This window comes from Pararge aegeria, chromosome 12, assembly GCF_905163445.1.
Source record: "Pararge aegeria chromosome 12, ilParAegt1.1, whole genome shotgun sequence".
In the NCBI taxonomy this organism is placed as follows: Eukaryota; Metazoa; Arthropoda; class Insecta; order Lepidoptera; family Nymphalidae; genus Pararge; species Pararge aegeria.
The window spans coordinates 13,162,100-13,180,867 of NC_053191.1; the positions used below are offsets into that span (position 1 = coordinate 13,162,100).

General features: G+C 34.3%; 1 protein-coding gene across 1 annotated transcript in view; it reads left to right on the top strand.

The window, feature by feature from the left end:
* Positions 1-6,894: 6,894 nt before the first annotated feature.
* Positions 6,895-18,768, top strand: part of LOC120628148 (scavenger receptor class B member 1) — a 71,264-nt gene continuing 59,390 nt past the window's right edge. Inside the window, exon 1 of the mRNA XM_039896375.1 lies at positions 6,895-7,149. Coding sequence (XP_039752309.1) covers positions 7,092-7,149 — 58 coding nt within the window. The 5' untranslated portion in view covers positions 6,895-7,091. The remainder of the gene's footprint in view (positions 7,150-18,768) is intronic.

Genomic DNA, 18,768 nt, shown 5'->3' on the forward strand with positions numbered 1-18,768 from the left:
AAAAAAACCCTCAGGTTAATATACGGTAATATACGGTGATGATGCTTTCTTTGTCGTCATCCTCATTTTCGTTCATTGTCGCCGTTGAGAACAATATGGAGACTTCTCCATAATGTTCTCAACGGCTGTGAAGTCTCAGGCATGCAGCTTCCCTTACGATGCTTTTGTTCACCGTTTAAAGCAAGTAATATTTAAATTGCTTAAATTTAAACGCGCAGGCACATAACTCTGAAAAGTCAGGTGCTTGTCGGGGCTCGAACTCGATCTTCACGAAAGGAAAGCCGAAGCCTTACCCACTAGGCATCACACATATATACCCATAACTCTAGTTCACTGAAAATCTTCAAGTTGGCATATTGCTAAGGATTTAAAGACCATTCTTGCTTAGCATGTCATATTACTAATGAAACCGTACCACTTTCACATTTGTGATTTGCGTAATAATCTTATGCGAAACCCGTTGACGGCTATCCGGTTGTCTTAATACATCGATTAGTTGTTTCTTTTTTATAAATGTAGGTTTAGTAATAATTATTCGGTTACCATTGACCTAGCGTTTTCGTTTGATTAGCTAGCGTCGAAAGCAAATTATATGTCCATTAAGTGATATTAGGGCTTTACATATAATATTGCCTTGAGTCAGAATCCCCTAATTTGTGTGCCGATTCAAGAAAATAAAATTAACATTAACGCGCGTTGTTTCGTGTTCCTTCAGTTAATTGAAACGTCATCCTCTATCCATACTTATTTTTACCATAATAAACAAATTATTCAATGCACGTATAAGTGGCAATTTACGTTGAGAGATGATATTTAAGATACTGTTTCCAGTACACCTATTAATTCTATATTATCCACCGTACTTTTTTTTGGGATCGAATATTCTAAAATGTATGGACATTGTATGGCTATATTGAGAAAAGCAGTATTTTATTTATTAATTTAATTAATTTACATATTGTACACATGTGTAAAAACTTCACAAGATGTATATTCTTTACCGCAAATACCTATGTGTAATTTTAAAACAATCCAATTGTTAATTGACTGCTGAACTAGTATAAACTGTGTTTCAGTAGCCAGAATTCCTCAATTATACAGGAAAAATTACAGAACTAGCAAATAGTGAGAGATTTTAATAAAAAACATGTATGTTCATAGTGGTGCTATGTATATGTATATATGTATAAGGGGTGTTTATCAAATTTATGCAAAGTAATGTGTGTAGGTATACATGTTTGACATTTAAAGTAAAAATGGAAGTTTACGTGACTGTATTGTTCATAAGCTTCCTTGATGCCAGCAGCTTTTGTACCTTAATGGAGTTAATGGAACTGGTATTCTTAAATAATTAGGTTTTAAATTGTTCTTCGATTGCAGGAATTGTTCTACTTTCAAATGATATTACATACTTTGAAAAATTTAAAATAAGCTTAATTGGAATTTTGAATTCAATTAAATTTTGGTTTTATGGCTCGTATCTGTATACCCCCAACTGGGAAGAATTTAATGTTTCGAAACAAAAAAGTAGGCACACTTATAAAATTATTGGTAGAATTTGGATACCAGCTCGAACGTAACCTTCTCAGCTTTCTATGATTGCAATGTCGCATGTCTTATGTATGGACGTAATATTGAACTCAAAGTGCACGTGTAGTTGTGTTAAGGTCAATAATATAGCACGTTTATTAATTTTTAGTCGCTTTTTGTCTTAATTATGAACATTTTAATTTTGTTTGACATTTTGTTCGTTAAGGGACTGGCATAAATAGTAGTGTTTGACCTTTAATTTCGCTCGACCACAATGATCGCAACAATATTAGCTTAATACTAGTGGCGTGCACTTCATACATGCAAAAAAGCACTGCCTACCCTAAAGGAGGATTTTTGGCGTTTTATAAAATTTTCCTGCTTTATGCATACCCTGGTAAGAAACCCAGTGCACGCCACTGCTTAATACTGATACCGCTAACCAAGACTTAGGGATTATCTCCTACATTTTCTACACATCGTCGCGGTCGGCGGCGAATGTGATGTTGCTGTTTTCTTACTCGATCTGGTCATGGGCTTATTCATCGGCCTCCGAGTTGCAGGGACTAATCACCTTTCAACCCGACTGTCTATTCTTCTCCTAAGCCGAGGTTCTGCCTCACATAAGCGTCTTTGTCACGAGTCTCAAATAACGCATTAGCATAGCTTTCCGAAGCTGGCCATTCCTCATCAGGTAATCAGCAAACACGCGGAAAGTTGCGAGCTATAGATTAGTTGTCGTTATGCTGCCATTGTGAACAGTCGCCTCTACGTTTCTACGTTTCCCTTCTACGTTTTTGTGAACAGACGTAACATGAAAACGTAGTGAACTTTTTGTGACAGAGCTCGTCCGGGGAAATACTAACATGAGGCACATGGGAATTAGCAAAAACTCCTCAAGTTGCCACAGAGCGGCACTTGGAAAGCCTGGTTCTTTTCATGCGATGCACAGTGTTCTACTGTTTATTGGCGATGCTCACCTATCCACATAGCATGAGGTTTGCCATCTGATAGTTCCGTCAATTATTACTATTAAAAACAAGTTCATAAGGCATTATCGTTGTTCGTTATTAAATAATCTACAAGTAACAAAAAATAAGGGTTGCATTTAACGAATTATCTCAAAGTAAACATCAGCCTACGACAAAACTTGAAAGTTATTTTTAGCGTAACTTGTTACGAACTTTATGACTAGCTTTATCTTAGTCCCCAGGCCAGAGTTATATTTCTAGTGAATCTTAATTATTTATAGTAATAGTCATAGCTATAATGCATATCGAAGCCAATGGCCTCTTGTAGTGCCATATGCCTTTGGCCGTCGGATTTACATCATCAATCAATATCAACCCGGTAGCGTAGGTATCCTCTTAGAATAGAAAGGGTTGGGCCAAGTGAGGATTGGTAGACACCTTGAAACTCCCAGGCATGCAGGTTTTCTCACTATGTTTTACATTAAAACAGGTGATATTAAATTGCTTAAAACGCACATAACTCCGAAAAGTTTGAGGTTCTTTTTTGGGTCGAACTCGGTCAACCCGAAAGGGAGGCAAACGCTCTAACCACCAGTCTACACCTGTTATAAATATTCTGTAAGTAGTCTAATCGTTCATTGTGTACAATTATAATACTCAGTTGGAAATTTCGAATTATACTATTTTCTAAACTATTGCACTGATCGTGAGAATTCCCTGTTGTTTGTTTTTTAAGTGAAAATCGACTTCACTAAATCCACATTTCATTAATAAGAGATTAAGCTATGCATAAGTAAATAGCGGTGATGGCCTAGTAAGCCTGCAGCCTTCCTTTGGGGCACGAATCTCTTACTTTTTGGAGTAAGATATATATACTACAGACTACAATCGAGAACTCGTTTTTCTTGCACGCCTGAAGGTTGGCTGGTAAAAATGCTTTAGCAATAAGTCCGCATTTTGTGGTTGTGCACTAAAGAGATGTGTGTGTGTTCAGTCAGGCCAGTGCGTATTAGGCACTTTAATACGACGACGACCGATTGGCGCAGTGGGCAGCGACCCTGCTTTCTGGGTCAAAGGCCGTGGATTTGATTCCCACTACTGGAAAATGTTTGTGTGATGAACAGGAATGTTTTTCAGTGTCTGGGTGTTTTTAGGTATTTTATAAGTATTTATCTATATTATTCATAATAAAAAAATATTCATCAGTCATCATAGCACCTATAACACAAGCTACGCTTACTTTAGGGCTAGATGGCGGTGTGTGTATTGTCGTAGTATATTTAATATAATATCAGTTTCTTTAACGGAAAACTTGCGTAACTAAGAGTTCTCCATAATTTTCTCAAGGGCGTCAAGTCTACGAATTCGCACGAGACCAGTGTGTTGGTAGCATGTCGGAAGCATTCCACCACAGTTGTCTGGGTCAACGATTTCTCCTTATCTGTTCACCTGAAGACCTTTCTCAGGGAAGGGAAGGGAGGGTTCTGAGGGAAGCCTCGAGAACTGTGGGCCTGTGATGGGTTGATAATTATGATGTTGAAGAGCTTTCCAGGCGAATGCGCCCTTGTAAACCACCGTACCTACCAATTTGAAAGAAATTTGGCTTATAGCTTTCTTTAAAATATGTATCGACTGGGGATTTTAGTAAATTACACTGGAAATGTGAATTATACGCGCACAGAGTCGCAGGTAACCGCTAGTGCGGCAACGTTATTGCGATGCAACCGTGAGATATTTTTTTATTTTTGAAACCGTTCAAATAAAGATTATTTAACGCCCAACAAGACATAATGCCATAGCCCGGCACGTCACGTTCAGCCTGTCGACTCGCGGATCGCAGCGCGTTTTTTATATCATACTTACGCGCGGTTGCTTTTTTTGCGGGTTTCTCTTAAATCCTGCGGGTAAGGGTTAGTTTTTCCCTGAAAAAATTCCTTGCTGTCCAATTTATTGTCAGGGTGCAAGCTATCTATGTGCCAAATCGCATCTAGATTGGTGCACTGTTTCAGATGGACATAGGAAACAAACAAACTTAATTTAACAAACAAAGATACACATAATGTTTGCCTTAATGAGATTAGTATGTTTGTAAACTATTGACGCATCTCGCACTTCCACAGCAAGGTTGCGAAGTCGCGTCGCGTCGCGTATTTAACGAAATAATGCGCGTGACAGCTTTTATGGTTGAAAAAATAATTTTAAAGGAAAGCATCTTTTGTAGCACGTTTTAAAAGGCCATGCGTATTTCTGAAATACGGAGGAGGTATTTTAGTCTGTGGGTCACTAAACAACTTCAGTGGTGAAGTCGGAAATTCCAGCCGATGGTTTCATGCACTGCAAAATTTTTAAAGCAAAAAAAGTAAGCATAATACTAATGACATCTGTCAACGCCAATGACATGCAGCACGATTTAGCTGATAGTGTGTACCAACTATGTTTGTAACTAGATAGTGTGTTAAGTGCCTAATTCTATTATTCTATATTGTTTGTGATAAAAAGTTCAAATTCGAAACTTTTAATTAAATTCGTTTACTCCGCTGCAAGATTTGTTCGCTTATTCTTCTTCCTAGTACCTGTAACTTTTGAGGACATGCTGACCGGGTTCTCGTGTGCTGATTAAAATAACCAACAATATCTTTTTTTTTTAATTCTGGTGCAAGGAGCCGGTGGGTCGCTCCTCTATCCAGTGTCTTCGAGGGCAACAAAAAATAGTGTTGTCGCTAGTGTTCGTAAAAATCGCGTGAGCGTTTTGCAAGAGACGTGTCGCGCTAGTGGATTATGGTACTCAACTGCTCATTTTACTATTTGTGTAACCTTAACATAAAATCTCAAGGTGCAACGGGTTTTTCTTGTCAATACTACAATTAATTAACCTTCGGCAACCAAGTCGCTCGGCTTATCATGCTTTAAAATATTATAATATTTTGGCGAGTGTTCGGAAAGCAGATTCTACTCAGTAGTTGCTCTTTTCCAACATCAACATTTACAATCGTTTTTCTATCTTGCGAATTCATTAAGAAATTCATCAAATTTATAGTAACCTCGCTGTATTAGATGTGTAAATTTGGTACATTTTTTAAATATATGTATTGGTAGGTCAAGAATTACCTTAGGAATCATGTTGTAAAAGCGTTTACTCAACCCCACAAAGGAGTTCCGCACCTCCAGCCTCCCTTTTGAGAGGGCAGTGTTCCGGCACGCACCTCTTTTTGGAGTGTTCTTAGCAATTACGAATCACTTTCTTTAACCGTGAAGGAAAACATCGAGAAGACAGCTGCCTGGGAATTGTTCGTAAAGTTATCAAAGACCTCACCATTATTATGTAAACATATAATATATATAAGTGCCTGTGATAGGCCTTAAAAGAAAACCTGTTGTCTGATATTAGTTGTAGAAACCGATGGCAAATAAAAAAGAAGGCTCGGATATTGGTGTCTAATTAGCACTTAAATCTTAGGCCTGTATAGCTGAACCAGCTCCCACGGACTAGAATGAGAACGAAATACTTATTGCATAAGTGCCATTGAAATTATTTACTTTTGTCTTTTAAACTGCATATAAAGGGTTTTTATAGCGCATGCGTTTCCAGATTCATTGTTTACTTTGGTGAAAAAATAAATCATGCATTAATAAGAAACTAAAGATATATAGGTACCCTATAACAGATATCTTTAGTTTCTTAAGTATTCTTACAAAAGTTTTTCAAACTTATCTTATTATGTTAACAATCTATTCTCTAGCTTTTACTGTAATACATGTTTTAAAAATATTAACAATAAATAAACACGTACCTACCCTGATAATGAATAGAAAGGATCTTTTTAATTTTTTATTATTTATTTTAAAATCCTCTTGTGTTTAGTTTCTATTTTTGAAATATACTTTACTTTAAAAGTTAAAAAGTTTAAAAAATGGAGTATGACCTAAGTTTTAACTTAATCAAATTACCACCAATAAATCACTACAATGGAAACTTATGTATGAATAGACGAAATTTAGCTTTTAAAAGCCCTATTCGGATTAAAAACCCTAACTGGTTGGTTCTGAAAAACTAAGTAATTTAAAATTCTAACACTGTTTTGGTCTCGTCAGAAAGGATCTTCGAGGTTGTAGTCTCGGAGTAAAGTATACGTATTATCAATTTTAACCTTAATATGTTGACCTCATGAAACGGAAATGCATAATTCTTAAAAGACTTTGAACGTGGGCGCAATTTTAATGATTAAAATTCAGGTAAATTAAAGGGCTTTCAATGGCAGAATTTCCCGAATGTTAAGGCCCTTTCCGGATGAAATATCAAAATTAATCGCCAACAATCCTTCAGAGAAGGCCTTTAGCCATGATCTTTCGTACTCACTTCGTGTTTTTAATGTATTTTTTCCTTATATTGCAGGTTTGCGCATACGCACGTCGAACTTCCAAGTTGTAAACGAAGTAGTTCGCGATCGACCGCCAGCGGGAGAGGAAGTCGCTAGCGGTGGAGTTAAAAACAAATAGAAATAACACTCAATGGGGAGAGTCTAGTGTTGTGTTGTGTGGTGTGTGCTTTTTTTTTGTGTTCGTACTATTGTGTTTTGACAGTTCCTCAGGATGCAGGGCCGTGACAAATTATGCGCAAAGCTTACGAGCGCATTCCTTAGGAAGTGGTGTAAGTATGCGATTTTAATTCGATCTTTCTATTTCTATTATTTTATTGGTGTTCTTGAAAGTTAGTTATCCGCTTCATTTCAGTACTCTGCGGATCTTAATCTGTTTTCTTTGTTCTTAAATTATCTGTCAAGTTTACAAAGGCGACTGTTAAATCTATTTTACAGATAGTACCTACTTATAATAAGAAAAATTAAAACATATGCATTACATTCATTGAACTTAATTAATAATTTATCTACTCCAACAAAAAATTACAGTGTTATTTTAAACCTACTTAAGTAGGTATCTTATACTTATGTAACCCTTTTACTTATATCGTATATATAAATGTTATCAATATTGGCATTCGGTGGAAAGTATTTTTATATAACCTACCTACCTACCGTTCTTAATTACTTTTAAGTGTAAAGTAACCTACTATCCTTACTTTGCCTCAAAGGCTCTTTAAGTCCGACAATCCACACTTGGCAGGCGTGGTGGAGTACGGCCTTAACCCTTCTTATTCTGCGAATAGAACCGTGCTCTGTAATGTGTTTATTAAGACGATGATGAACCCACTATGTTTAAAATAGCATATAGACCTAATTACCTACATAAAAAAAAACGCTGTTCGTTTTATTTGTCTCTATTCAGTTTAGCACACTTGTTATTTTATCTATTTTCAAAATACACTTTACATAAAAATTTCATGTGATAAATGTTTACATTTTACGACACGTTAGAAAAAAATTCAATATATTTCTGGTACTATCCAAAAAAATCTTGACACAGCTCGCTCAAATTCATGGTTTCCGCTTAATCACTTGACGTCTATTACTAGAAAACTGCCGAAGCAATTTAGATTTTATGGCTTCCCAAATTTCCCCTACCGGGGATCAAACCTGAAACCTCCCAAATATAACATGCTTTCCACTGCGGCAGAGAGTCAAAACGAATCCTTATTATGTGTACAAAAAATCAAAAAAGACACTGTGCATCATATTTTGACGTGTCGAATGCAAGCCTACCGTATGTTTATCTTCCGAACTAAAACTAAAACATATTAGGAAGGTACGGATGATATTGCCTGACTCAAACTTTCCACTAATATGACCATGAATATTAGCAGCCTTTAAATTCCCTACATAAAAGGAAATATAAATATTTAATATATATATATATATATATATATATATATATTTTATATTATTAAAAAAAAAGTATAATCGAGATCGATTCGTAAGTAGGTAGGTAATTGACAGGTTTTTTTCGCGCAGTAGCTTAGACTTTGTACCAATAAAATAGGCAGTTTTTAATTAGCATAATATGGTACTTACTCCTTACTCCTTTTTCATCCTACTAATATTATAAATGCGTAATAAAATAAAACTTTGTATATTTGCACGGATGGATGGATGGATGTTTGTTACTCTTTCACGCAAAAACTACTAAATTTTGGAATGGATATAGATTATAGGCTTATTTTTACCCCGGGAAAATCTACCCGCAGGATGATGAGCGTGAAAAACGAAAAACCGCGTACGAAGCAGCGGGCAACAGCTGGTATAACTATAAACTAATATAATAATACAGCGCAGAGCACTTATTAGTTATAATATAATATTATTGGCATCCGTATAAAAACGTTAAGTTAAAGAAAGGCCAACCAGACGTGATAAAGAATATTAAAAAATATCAAGTCAGTGAAGTAAAAGGATATAAATTGTTAGACACAACGTTTGTTTACATTATTGATCTCGTTAAAACGAAATTAGGTAAATAAAGCAGTAATAATTTTAATAGAATTTATTTACTTTTGAATATCGACATATTTAAAAGTAAATAAATTAGAGACAAAAATGATGCATTTGGAACTCAGTATTAATAAACCTTATTTTGCCCCATTGAGCAAAGAATGGGCTTTTCAGGTATCGGTCAATCTCTAAAGACCGAAGTTGAGAATGGGCTGTTGTATATATGAAAATAAACCAAAATATATCATTATAACTAAATTTACAAAAACAATATACACATCGCAATCTAGCCCCAAAGTAAACGTAACTTGTGTTATGTGTACTAATATAACTGATGAATATTTTTTTATGTATAACATACATAAATATATATAAAATACAGATGAACGGACACTGAAAAACATTCATGTTCATGACACAAAAAAATTCCAGCCACACATCACAGCCTCACAAAGCAGGGTCGCTGCCCACTGCGCCAATCGGCCGTCATATAAAATACTATTCTTACTGTATATAATCATGTAACAAGCTATACCAATAAGCGGTCGGTTCGGTTTTTAAAATATAATATATATATATAGTGCCTACCTAATTTATACATAATCGTTTTCAATGGATGCCATAAAAACAAGATTCTCAGAAGGTTTGGAAAATTTAGTCTATCTTAGAAAATTGTTGTCAATTAGAATGTAGATAAGAATTGAGATTAAAAAACAAAACCCATTTTCCATAAATAAAAGTAATTTCTTTAGTTTTTAGCATAAAACAGGCAGGACCGTAATACGTATTTTCTCCATCTGACATTTTTAGTAGAATTTAATTCGACTTAAAATTCCTCGAACGTAGATGTGCTATTTGAATAAATTTAAATACAAACCGTTTTCAAATGTCAGACTTCGAAGGATTAGCTATTTATTATAACGGTAAAAAGTTGACACTTGTTTAACTATGAATATATTGAGCAGATTTATATGTGGCAGGATAACTAGAAAAATCGAGTATTTGCAAAAAACCTAGGTCGATTGTTTAGGAGCGGATAATTGTAAACTAAGAAAGATTTCACGTTTCCTAAGTTTTATTGGGTAATTAAATTAATTAATAATTAAACCCTAATATAATATTTAAACCCTAGATTGAATTTTTTCCTCAAAAATTCAATCTAGGGTTATTCAAGGGGCGGATAAACAAATTCCTTAAAAGCCGGCAACGCATCGGTGGCTCCTCTGGTGCTGCAGATGTTTATGGGCGGCGGTGATCACTTACCATCAGGTGATCCACTTGCTCGTTTGCCCGCTATTAATATTAAAAAAAAAACCACTATATCAAAAAAGGAACTTGCGAAACGAACAAAAGAAAAATTATTCAGATCAACGATTAAATTTTTTGGTGCTAACTGCTATCTCTGATGACTCTAATAATTTTATTATGTGATCTAAAGATTTTTGACTGCATTGATTAATTATTAATTTCGGTAATAAATAATTGTTATCCACTCCTTTGCAATCGGCCAAAGGTTTATCGCATATATAATAGTCGTCCGTATATTTATTTTTACCTTCTCGCTATGAAGAGACTAATTTTTTTATATGTAGGTACATATATAAATAGCATCTTCATCACCATCAACTCATTACCGGCCCTCTACAGGACACGGGTATCCTCTCAGAAGGAGAAGGGTTTAGGCCGTAGTGTACCACGCTGGTCAAGTGCGGATTGGCTTAAATTTAAAAAATGCACATAACTCCGAAAAATCAGTCAGCCGGGGCTCGAACTCGATCTTCACGAAAGGAAAGCTGGTTCTTACCCACTTGGCTGTCACCGCTTGTAATATAAATATACCTTTATTCATATAAGTATACCTACCAAGAATTTAACATAAATTCTAACGACGAACGTCATCTAAAATCATACCTACTAGAAACCAAAAAAATACTGTGAAATTAGGTTTTTTATTTGTAATAAAAACTTGTTTGTGTACATCACAAAACCTGCAAAGCAGGTCTGCTATTATTGAGGTAAATGAAACTTTTAATATACCTAATAATTATCATAAAGTTAATATGGAGGTAAACAATTAACTTTATACTTTACACGATATTGTAAGTTGTAAAACATAGGTTATGTATATTTATTACATGTTTATCGTTTGAGATAAAAATGATAATGTTCGTTCGTGTTTTTAAGTCATGATGTCATGTAAGAGGTAGCTCACGAGCGGTATCAAAACGAAGACATAGTCAGCAAGCTATGATACTGTAGAATTTCTTCAACGATAAAGAACTGCGAATAGACTTTGAAGTAAGGGAAAGAGAAGTCGAATTAGATCCCTTCTTATGACTGGTTATTCTATAGTTCTATAGTTTCAGGTTAAGAATATCGCACGTTTCCTTAGAGAGCTTAAGGCCATCGCTTGAAAAATTATTATTTTAATATTGTTATTGCTCTTGTTAAAGAATTATAAAGGATTATATAATTCTGAAAACTTCCGTAAGGGACTTCAAGGTGTGTCATAAAAAAATCTTTTTCAAACAATACCTTGGTACTGTGTGCGATTGTAGTAAGCTCTAAGTTGTTTTCCTTGTATAGCTCTCACAGATTTGTCTGTTTGTCACGGATTAGCAAATCAATCTTAAATGTTCATTGTATTGAGATTATGAATTTTCTATACTGGCATTACAACGGCACCCGAACGCGTGCTCTAACACGTATTTGATCGGCTATTACTGACATACCTAATTAAAATATGTTAATGAGAAAGTTTGGTACGATAATAGATAATATTCTTGAATACCACACAGGTTAATTTTAATCTTTGAAAAATATACGTTTCTAGTGGGATAGATTTGTTTGCGCTTTTCACAGAGCAAGGAATCGAGAAGATTTTTTGTGATATGGTAGATTAGTCCAGTACCCAAATTCATATAGATATAGGTATTCTGGTTTTCTTTCAAAGTTTGTGTTACCTTACCGCTGGCAATGCCTCGAACGGTATCTGCAACGTGATCAAAAAATACTCGCCCAACCTGTTTAGAAGCCACTTGCAAAAGGAATGATATAAACAGCCTATTTATATCCCACTGTCGCGTAAAAACCTCTGCTTACACTGAAAATATACTTTGTAAATACGAGTTCAAACCTCATCGGTGCGAAGGTATGTAATTTGATAATTGATATCATATAATATTTAAAGACAAAGCTGGCTTCATAAACATAAAGACTTTATTCATTCTTTTATTTTGAGTGTGTAAGTATATGTTTGTTTATTTGTTACTTATATTCGGCTCTACTGCTCCGATCCTGTCGCAGTTTTGCACAGAGGTGCTGCGATAAGGAATGGACATAGTTAAGATTAAGTATAAATAACTCTTAAGGCATGCAGGTTTTCTCACTATGTTTTTCTTCACCGTTACAGCAAGAGATATTTTGATTGTAAAAACACACAACTAAAAAAATTTATAGGTGCATCCCGGTAATGAAATCTTGGTCCCCTATGCTATCACTTATTTATTAAATCATATAAAATTATATTTTTAAAACTACACAAAACACTCATATTTTTGTAACTTATTCTGAGCATATTTACCTACTGTTAACCAAATCATTGCACTGATTTGCTAATTCCGTTAGGAAATCGTCGTCTGTCTTAGAAGATCTTTATTAGAGCGTCATACAATTAAAATGGAACGAAACAAATATCTATTTTCAATTGAAAAAAAATCTCCATCTAAATCGGTTACATAACCAAAAATAGGATCGAATGAATGAATGAATATACATACTTTTATTGCACACCAGAAGTACATAAAAAAAAAAATTATCACGAAACAACGTATACAATTTGGCGGTCTAATCGCTTCATAGCGATTTTTTCCATACAACCGATGTTGAAGAAAATAAATACAGAAAATAGGTAGATGGTACATATACACATAAAAAATATTTCAATACTTAAATTAATACAAAAAAATAAATAAGTATCTAACAATATAAGTATAAAAATGATATTTACATATTATGTTCAATTAAATATGATACAAAGTAAATAATTAAAATATCAAACATAAAAAATAAAAATGAAAAAAGGAGCAGCGAATTATCACCGGTCAACAGACGATTGAGACAAAAAGTAGATAGCTTATTGGAAATTGTATAATAATATTTGTAGTAATATTTCACATATGTAGCTTTATGTGGCAGAGCTCGTCCGGGGAAGTTACGCTACCGCCATACATCTTTCTACCGCCAAACTGTACTGCTGTGTTCAGGTCTTAGGGACGTGATTGCCGGTTTAATAAGCATGATGACAGTAATAAAGAACTGCTATAATATGTTATTTATCTTATGATATATTATTTATGTTAATAAAAAAACGTATGTTTATTTATATTCCAAGTGAGATTGGTATTTATTTTTAATAAATAAAACTGCAAAATCGGTAAAACGTCGTATTCAAAATTCTGACGGCACGTCTATATAAACTTAATTTTGTACTGCTTTAACATCGAAAATCTCTGCGTTGATATACGCATGTGATTTTAAATTATCTTTTGCTAAGTTTTTTGTTATCAATAATATTTAGGATTAAGGACAACTAAAACTCAAATTTGCCCATAACGTCACAAGTACGGCCATTACACCCGGCGAGCGTTTTCGCGGGAAATATTTAAAAAAAATGTAATTTAAAATTTATTATATTAAAAAACAAAAAAAAAAAAATGAAAAAAAAACAAAAACATAACTAAAAAAATACAAACAACCTTTAATTTCTGAAAAATAAGATCTATTTTGGTTATCGTAGATACTTCCGTCGTAGATAATGCCTATTGAAGGCACATTAATACCCACTTTGTGGTACTTTCTAGGACGTAATCCTTGCAAGTTCTACGAAGTGTTGCTCTGTTTTTAGGCTCTTATTTCCTTCGGTTTTATCTCCATTTACCATCAATTCGGACCAGTGGCGTGCATAAAGGGGAATGCAGATCATCTAATTATGACACTCTCCAGTACGAGTACAGTACTGAAGGGTAGGCTTTTTATAATTCTTAAAATGCCTATCCTATATTTTTATAACTCATACTGGAGATTTTCTCCATTTTATATCATCTGCATACCCTGTTTATACCCTCCATGCACGCAACTGGTTGGGACACCTGCTTGATGCGTCCTTTATTACGTGGGTTTATTACTATAAGAAAAATACAACGGTTATTTATATGAGTGTAAAATTACAAATTATTCGAGTGTGACACTGGATGATAAATAAATACCATTATTACACATATAATTCAGGCTAATAAAGCGTGGTAATAAATAAAAAACTGATAAATTCGCAATGCAGGCAGCCACAAATGCGTTGACTGTTAATAAGCCAATTTAGATGCATCGGGGTCAAACGAGTAGCAATCAATTTTATTTTCTGCATCTTTCTAATAAGTTAATCTGGAACAGTATATCCTATAGCGGCACCGCGATGAAACGCGCGACTCAAAATTTCTCCAGTTTCCACAAGCTGTCACCCATCACTGAGCATGATAAATTGAGATCTTGATTTAATGAACACGAATTAGCACTTGGAATATAATATGTTTTATTATGTACATAATATAGAAACCTAATATGGTGCGAATTTAAACATGTGCATTGGCTTGCACTTTATTTTTATTAATAAATTTCTCCATGCCTCGTCTAGCACGTTAAGCCCGGTTATTGTCACTTAATTATTATTATTTTTTTCTAAAATTATTATGTTATAATATTCTAACAAGTTCGCTTAGGAGGATCATATAGATATGTATTTATATTTATATTATATAAATATTTATTATATTATTTTTATGTATTTTGTATATATAGTATATTCAAATGTTATTGTATTAGTATGTAGAATTTTGTTATTATTTAGATATATTAAATATACTTAGTAGTTATGAAGTATATTGTAGCTTTATTTGACCTATACCACAATTAAATCTTCTTACTCACATCCTGGGGTAGCTGGAAGAGATCTCTTATAGAGATAAGCTTTCCTTTGTACACTTCATGTATCTTATGTTCACAATCACAATTTATGGTACATAAATAATAAAATAAAATAAATAAATAAATCATTGGAGAGTCAAAGCAATAAATCCTCTTTATTATGAGAGAGACTGGCTGTACTTATCAGTGCGTCATTAAAAGACTAATGCCCGTTTTTACTTAACCTAAAGAACGCCTAAATCGAATGTCTCATGATTTAGGCGACATCTATAGACAAATGGATGCTATAAAAAATATCTCTAGCAGCTTAATTATACTTCAACTTCAACTTACTTTGGTCGTGGCAAACATTTTATCATTACACAGATGACTAAAAGTTACTTAGCCTGAATAGTATAAACTAGCCATAGAGAATGATCTAATGACAATGAAGTATTGAAATGTTTTGAATTCCGAAAGGTGCAGAACGACACGTTCTTTACATTATCACCTTTGGACTTGTGAATTAAATAAAGTTGTATCTTTACAAATACCGCTGCCGTGTATTGTACGTTGGTTACAAATAAAACTCGGTAGCGTTGTCTATATCAACCTATTATTTAATACGTGATAAGAAAGCTGTAACGAATAGGCTGATAATGAATCAGCCTATCCAGTAGACTCTACCATCTTCAATACGAGTCTGCGGAGTTTAACGATAATTATCACATGTTAGTGATAATTACGGGCTCTCAAGGAACAGGATAAATAAGTACCAATTTCATTACTTAAGGCGTTAGGATTTCTCGGAATTAATTATGACGACGTCCTCGGCGTAGGTAAGCTCTGTGGATTAAAGTGGGAGGTCCCGGGTTTGATGTGCGACTAGGGCTTTTTAGGAATTAACAATTTCTATCACCCTGCCGGCAAAGACGTACCGTTAAGCAATTAAGAGTACCTACACCGATAGGTAAGGGTTAAATATAACTGACGTACCTACTCCTAACAGGTTAGCCCGTTTCCACATAATATTGCACCATCACTTAGGAGCCGGTAAGATTGCAGTCAAGGGCTAACTTGTAGTGGAATGAAAAAAAAATCGTTACTAGACACGCGGAAGACTACTAGGTACTAGGGAATTAAGCAGTGTTCGGATTCGTCTTCCAGGTGTTCATTGTAATGGCGGAAGAATATCTACGTATATCCGTAAAAAGGTGTGATATTTTTATATAAGTATGCGTGCCAGATACGTTCTTCTCGCTGGTTGATCTCAACGTGCAGCGTGCGTGTGAGACATTGTTTTGTGAAACGAAACGGCTTAACGTTTACGTTGTACAGGAGGTAGGTGATTAATGGAGGAATCAGTTTCTTATAGACTTTTCGTTATTATGCGTACAGAGTTTGCACTCCCTGTGCACTCCAGTATGAGTTATAAAAACTTAAAGGTAGGCTTTTAAAACACGTACAATGTTGATATTGTACTTTCAGTACGATCGCCACCGGCTTCCATATTACCAAATTACTGCATCTATCCAATTTTTTTGGTAAATCAGACTCCAGTAAGTGTTTGAAAAGTTAACAACTTTGTACGTGCAAAGACGAAATGAATGATCATCATATCAACCCATTACCGGGCCACTCACTACAGAGCACGGGTCTCCTCCTACAATGAGAGTAGGTTAAGGCCTTAGTCCACCACGCCGCTGGCCCATTGCGGATTGGTGAACTTCACACACCTTTGAGAACATTATGGAGAACTCTCAGGTATGCAGGGTTCCTCACGATGTTTTCCTTCACCGTTGTAGCAAGTGATATTTTATTTGCTTCAAATTCATATAACTTAAGTAAGAGGTGCGTGCTGGGATTCGAACTCGCCCCCCTCGAATGTGAAGTCGAAGTCCTACCCACTGGGCTATCACCGCTTACTTACTTAGTATTTTGACTAAATATACGACCAAAGCCAGTTAAATAAAACAAATGTATTTAAAACCTTGTTGCTAAGGCCTATTTATTTAACCTTATGTCCAGTCTCACTCGCTCTCGCATTCAAATATGATTTAACGAATACTTAATAAGAAGAAAAGGAAAAAAAACTTTGAAAACATGGAAGAGGTAACTACCTACATCAAAGCCATCAACGTTAGTCAAAACTCAAAAGTAATATATTTAAAATGGTATGCAAACAAATCCAAAACAATAAGACAGCCTTCCATGAACGTAAGGCAATAACGAGAAAAATTATTTTAAGATGGCAATATAAATTCTCTGTTTATTTCTTAAGAGGTATTTAGCAGGTAAAGGCATTCGTTCATACATCACTTTTTTTTTCTTAAAAGATTTAATCTTAGTCCACTCTTAAAATACAATATTTTCATTTACAAATTTAAATTGAATCCTTACTAATATTTTAAATGCGAAAGTATGTTTGTTTTTTCGTTTGTCATTATTTCACGCTCTGACAAAGCAACCTATCAACTTTATTTTTGGCGTAGAGACAATTAAAACTTACTGCACTAGTAAAAAAAAATCCCTGGAAATTTTTAATCAATAGTTTAAAAATCCAAATTTTTGGGCGATCAAAAAAATCAGTATTCGACCACGTTTAGTATTATTTAAATTAATATTACTTTTTTATATCTAATATTATAAATGTGAATGTAAGTTTGTTTGTTACGCTTTCACGCAAAAACTACTAAACCGATCCTCATGAAACTTTGTACACATATTCTTGGAAGTGTTAGAAGTAATATAGAATACTTTTTATCCCGACATTAAACTCGGTTCCTTTGGGAGAGGGGATGAAAGTGTTTGACGATTTTACACCATTACAACGACAAATTATAATTTTGTGTAGATCTGATGAATGTGGTTGCAGATAGAGGACATAACTCTTCAGCGGACAGCAGCAAACCCTTCATTGAAGGCTTAGCGATACTGAATACTTTAAATTTTTTTAGAACTACAACTAAATTGATTGCCACATCAAAAAACAAAATCAAACGCAGGCGAAGTCGCAGGCTATAGCTAGTAAACTATATTTAAATTGGAACAGCAATTTAAATACAGTTATAAAATAATTGCTTTAAACGAGTACCAAAATAATATTAGAACAGCGTTTTTATCTACATATTTGTGAAATCTAAAACTTGTAACAATGTGACTATTTTGTACGTGTTTTATGTTTTACACATACTTAATTCTCACTTAGTCACTTATCTGTAAGTTTGATACTAATGATCATGATATATATATCAAGATATTCATAATTTTATTTATAACGTATACATGTATGATATACATTTTAGCTGAGCCCCCGGTTTTACTCATTTACTCATCATCAGGTCTCCTCGGTTCAAACGATTCGGCAGGTATTTATTTGCTCTATGAAAAAAAAACAAACATTAACGTTATGGATCTACTTTCTACATAACCTAGACCAAATGATCACCAGAGACTAGTAGAGGTTGTCTTACGCGTGATACGCATACAATTAATTGGTACTTATTAGCGACGCGCCCCGGCTTCGCTTGGGTCTAATGTAGTAGATAGGTACCTACTAATGTGGGGCAGCTTGGAATGATTATTATAACAATTTGATCGGATTCAAAAACGGGCTGTTCGACTTATTGACAATTGCAAATTGACTTGCAATTCGCTGTTTACTTGCGAAGAGGTGTTAGTGTCAAATTTAAATTCATAATTTCTTTATTTATGTAGGCCTATCACAGGCACTTATAAAGCGTTCATACATCTATGTTTACATAATTTTAAGTTGAAACTTCGTTTGCCAACTTAAACCTAAAGCTACGAGGGTTCCAAACGCGCCCTGGTATAAAAAGACCCCACAACAAACTTGACCGGGTAATTTTTTAAATAAAGTGGTCGAGCAAAAAGGACTAAGCGAGCCGAAAGAGTTGAAATGAACT